Source organism: Mus pahari, chromosome 2, assembly GCF_900095145.1.
Source record: "Mus pahari chromosome 2, PAHARI_EIJ_v1.1, whole genome shotgun sequence".
In the NCBI taxonomy this organism is placed as follows: domain Eukaryota; kingdom Metazoa; phylum Chordata; class Mammalia; order Rodentia; family Muridae; genus Mus; species Mus pahari.
Window position 1 is genome coordinate 137,990,960 of NC_034591.1, and position 5,257 is coordinate 137,996,216.

Genomic DNA, 5,257 nt, shown 5'->3' on the forward strand with positions numbered 1-5,257 from the left:
CCTTATTAAAAGTAGGTTGCAAGGATATTTATGCCTACATATCTGTCCCTAAAACATATCATATTGTAGACTGTAAAAAAAAATATAAGAAAAATCTGATTTCTATATTTTAACAAATCATACTAAAACAAGACCAGAGACTGGACTGGGGAGATATCTAGGTGAGTAAAGGTGCTTACTGACCCTGAATTGGATCCCTAGAAATGTTATGTGTAAAAGTGAATGGAAAGAACCAGCTGTAAGCTGTCCTCTTCTCTTGTCTTCTGCCATCATGCACACTATGCCTAACTCTGCTTCTCATCATGTTTTCTCACAAGACTTCCAGAATCAAGCAATTCTTGGCCAAGAAACAAAAGCAAAATCATCCTATTCCTCAGTGGAGTCAGACAAAAACTGGTAATAAAATCAGGTACAGCTTTAAGAGAAGACACTGGAGAAGAACAAAGCTAGGTCTGTAAGGATTCACACAATGGCAAGACTGAGAGTTTATACTGAATTGTGGTCATCAATCAGTCCTATCAGATGGATTTCAACATTTTTTTAAAATTTATTTATTATATGTAAATACACTGTAGCTGTCTTCAGACACTCCAGAAGAGTGTATCAGATCTTGTTACGGATGGTTGTGAGCCACCATGTGGTTTCTGGGATTTGAACTCCGGACCTTCGGAAGAGCAGTCGAGTGCTCTTACCCACTGAGCCATCTCACCAGCCTGGATTTCAACGTTTTTAACCTGGAGACTTGCTCAGTGCTGTAACCCCAAATCGCTGATACTAGAGAGACTTCAGTGTTGTGTACAGTTTGCCTCTGCGTTTCCCATCCCCCACCAGAAGCTCCCATCCTCCCTCCAGCCAATGATACGTAGAAAACTGGTTTCTGTGATGTGCCTTCTGCAGCAAGCCCGGAGCTCCCTCTCCCTCCCTGGCCAGCCCCCTAGAGTTAGATTGGCACTACCCATAAAACTCCCCCTTAATGAAGACATTCTGAGGAGACAGCTTGAGACATCCTCCCCACCTTTGTGTTCCCCAAACCCAGCACTCCTCCTGACAAGCAGCAGAACTCTCCAGGTGCCTGTCCTTGAGACCTTGGAGAAATAACAAGCTCAAGGGAGACTAGGGCCTCTTGTTTAAATCATGAAGAAAAGGTAATCAGCGCTCACAGGCAGTTATGACTGGTCATAAAATTAGTCCCTGAACAGACTCCCATTAACCAGCCCCCCACCCAGCTTCAGTACCATTCCACCAAATGATTACAGCCCTCTACTCCCCTTTTCTATGACCATTCAGGAGATTCCTAACTATACTGTATATAAACCCAGTGTTTTCCGGACTCAGGGTCGGTTGCCAGCATTCATGAGGTGAGTGTGAGGCAGGCGATCAGAGACTGAACTTGAAGCAACAAAAGATTCTTTTGCGAGTTCCAGTAGACTTCACAATTCTTGGGCTTGTCTGGGTTTCCCATGGATTCAGGGCACAACACTCGTGTCTAAATTAGGATGTTTTTCCAGTAATAAAATTTAGAACCTTTCAAAAACTAAACAACAACAACAACAAAAACCCAGAAAGCTGTTCTCTAAGTACCATCATGTGTATGTGTGTGTTAAGTACCATGTACACACAAAGTAGATTGTTTTAAAGAGAAAGGCAAAAAAAAAATCCACTATATATTATACAAATACATGGGAATGAACAATACTGTCTTGAATAATCAGTGAGTTACTGAAGAAATCAGAGGAAATTTTAAATTTCTAGACTAAAATAAAATGGAAGCACAATTTGTCAGAACACTGGGATGCAGACAGGACAGTTCTTGGAGTTAATGTGCAACTGTTTAAATCTACAATGTCTCACCAGGCTCATGTGTTGAACACTGTCATTAGATGGCAGCACTGTTTGGGGAAGTGGTATGATTTTTAAGAGGTGTAACCTTGGCTGAGCAGTAGTGGTGCACACCCTTAATCCCAGCACTTGGGAGGCAGGTGTAGCTCTTCATTTGAGGAGTTCCAGGAAAGTCAGGGGCCAGGGCTACACAAGGAAACTCTGTCTTGAAAAAATAAAACAAGAAAAGATGTGTAGCCTTGCTGGGGAAAGTGAGTCACTGAGGAACGGGTTTTGAGCATTATTGCCTAGTCTTGTTTCTGGCCTGAGCTTTTTGCTTCCTGGTCTGTTGAAATGTAAAGAAGCTAAGTCACAACCTAGAGCCACTGTGAACTCTGGTGTGTGTGTGTGTGTGTGTGTGTGTGTGTGTGTGTGTGAACTCTGTCTTACCTGCCCTGATAGGCTGTATTCTTTAAACTATGAACCCTAAATAAGGCCTTTCTCTCTTAAATTGCCTCTTTCGGGTAGTCTGTCACAACAATGAGAGATGTGATCAGTAGAAAGGTTGATGGCTCTGCTCACATTGGAAAGTCAGAGAGATCGCAAGTAAACAGTGTAAGGACACCCCAAGGCCTTAGGAGAACCAGAGCAAGCCAAAGCCAGCCTGAGTTGCGGAAAGGAATGGTCAGGGATGGACTAGAGAGAAGGCTCAGGGGTTAAGAGTACGTATTGCTCTTCCAGAGGATGCTGGTTGATTCTTAGCACCCATATCAGGCAGTTTACAACTATTTATAACTTGAGCTCAGGGAATCCAAAGTCTTTGGCCTTTATGGGCACCTGCATATACACACACATTCCCATACACATACATATGATACTTAAAAAAAATAATCAGGGCATGAATCAATTACACAGAGACTAAAGAATATTAAAGACTCAATGAAATAGAATTGCCTCCTTGGAAAACCTAAGCAAGACCAACAAACTCTTATCCAAACTAACCAAACAAAAGAAAATATCCAAATTAATAAAAGTAAAGATGGGAAATGAGACACAGTTATGGCCCACTTGGCTTTAGGAGTGACCTGACCGAAGTAGTGTGGAATGAAGATACCACAGCCATGCATATAGAAAAAGCTGGGATGGGGGGACTTTGTGCGCTGATGGAAACACACCAGCAGCCCAGAACCCTTATATACAGCTGAAGGAAGTGACAAGTTTATTATATACACAAGAACGAGGAGGTGAATTAGCCAACCTCAGTAGGAAGTCTCTGTAGGAGAGCAGTCTCAGGCTTCGGTCATCCAGGAGGACAAAGCTATGGTTCATATTTTCTCCACACACTCACGATGTCTGGACCTGGGCCAGGGGAGACCTTGCCAGTCACATGGGTCTGAGGCATTGAGGTTCTTGACACAGCCCTGGTCATGTCAGTAATACACATTCACTCAGGACTCCATTCACTTCCCACAGGACATTAGAACAGATACCAATAAAATTCAGAGGGCCATTAGGAAATATTTTGAAAAGCTTTGAGGCGTCAAAATCCTCCAACCATCCTCAGTACACTCTCTGCTTCTCCGGTTTGTGGATGCGGATATGAGCGCACAGCCTGCTCCCATGCCATGCCTGCCTGCCTACCTGCTGCCACACTCCATACCATGGTGGTCATGGACTCTAACCCTCTGAAACTGTAAGCCCAAGTAAATGCTTTTTAAAATAATTTGCCTCGGACATAGCGTATTGTCACAATAGAAAAGTTACCAATACAAACCTAATAAAAGCTTACACAACATAATAAAAGCTTATAAGACAAAACTGGAGCCAACACTATACTAAATGGGGAAGGTTTCCTCTAAAACCATGGAAACACAAAAATGTCCACTCTCTCTATTCTCATTCAGTGCAGTACATGAAGTCTTATCTACAGTTACAGATCAAGAAAAAAAAATGATACAAATAAGTAAGGAAAAGTTGAAATTATGTCCACATGATATGACTCTGTAAGACCATAAATACTATATCCCTAAAAAACACTTTTGGCAAAGTAGCAGGATACAAAATCAACATACAAAAATTGCTAATTTTTCTATATACTAATAGCAAACTCACAAAGGAAGATGTCATGGGGAAATGTTGTTAACAAAAATGAAAGATATATATATATATATATATATATATATATATATATATATATATATATTCCCATATCTTCATGTTCACATATATTTGAATAAACATAACTAAGAATGTGGACCGGTTCTGCCATGAACAGGGTGAGGCCATGAAGAAAGGAAATTGAGAAAACCACTAGCAAATGGAAAGATCACTCATACTCAATGGTCAGTAGAACTCAAATTGTAAAAATGGCTACTTTACTTTAGCCAATATTTAATTCAATATATCCACCATTAAAAATTCCAACAATTTCTTCTCAAACTAGAAAAAGCACCCTAAACGATATGGTGATTCTGTGGGGCCTTGCTGTTTCTGTTGGATCAAGCCTCAGCTACTGATTCATGCTTGGTGTTGCTATTGAACAGGACTGCTGGTATTCTGACAGAGAAGAGTGGAATTGCCCCAAGGAACTACTTCTAAACAGGTTCACAACTCCCTTTCCCTGTTAACCTTCCTTTTCCCCTACCTCTGGTCCGTGGGCTAGAAGGGAGGATGAAAGTGTTTAAGAACCCAAACTAAAGTAGGCTTTGAAAAATCTTAGGACAAAAGGAGGGCTTCTCTGTGTAACAGCCCTGGCAGTCCTGGAACTTGCTCTGTAGATCAGGCTGGCCTGGAACTCACAGAGATCTGCTTGCCTCTGCCTCCCAAGTGCTGGGATTAAAGGTATTCGCCAGCACTGCTGGGCAGTATCCATCAGTCTTAACCAACTAAGTCAACTCTCCAGCCCCAGCCACCCACCTTTCAACAAAGGTCTCTAAAAGCACACACTGGATAACAGCCAATGTACTGGGGAAACTGGATATCCATCCATAGGAAACTGAAACTAGTTCTCTGTGTTTCAATCTGTTCAAAAATTGATGAGAAATGGGCTGATCACCTAAACACATAACTGAAACTGACAGGGGAGACCAGGAGATGTACTCGTACACAGGGGCTTTCTGAGAAGAATTCCAATAGCTGATAAGATGGTAGCAAAAACTGAGAAATGAGATCGCGTGAAATTAAAAAGCTGCCACACAGCAAAGCTATCAACTAACAGGGCGAAGAAACTATCTTTGCCAACTTCAGACAAGGGATGAAGACCAGAATCTATAGAGAACTCCAAAAATTGAGCGTGCACACACACACACACACACACACACACACACACATGAGACAAACAATTGAATAAATAAATGACCAAATGGATTGAACAGGCAGTTATTTAAAAACGAAGAAGGGGAGAGGAGGAGGGAGAGGAGGAAGCGGAGGAGGAGGAGGA

General features: G+C 41.8%; 1 protein-coding gene across 1 annotated transcript; it reads left to right on the top strand.

Annotated features, from left to right (window-relative positions):
* The first annotated feature begins 302 nt into the window (after positions 1-302).
* LOC110317400 (60S ribosomal protein L39-like) lies at positions 303-458 on the top strand. Its single transcript, XM_021191854.1, has one exon. It carries the CDS (start codon positions 303-305, stop codon positions 456-458), a length of 156 nt encoding a protein of 51 aa, XP_021047513.1.
* The last annotated feature ends 4,799 nt before the right edge of the window (positions 459-5,257 follow it).

What these genes read in the sequence shown, in the direction of transcription:
- LOC110317400 (XM_021191854.1), top strand. Translation starts at nt 303, where the DNA reads ATGTTTTCTCACAAGACTTCCAGAATCAAGCAATTCTTGGCCAAGAAA.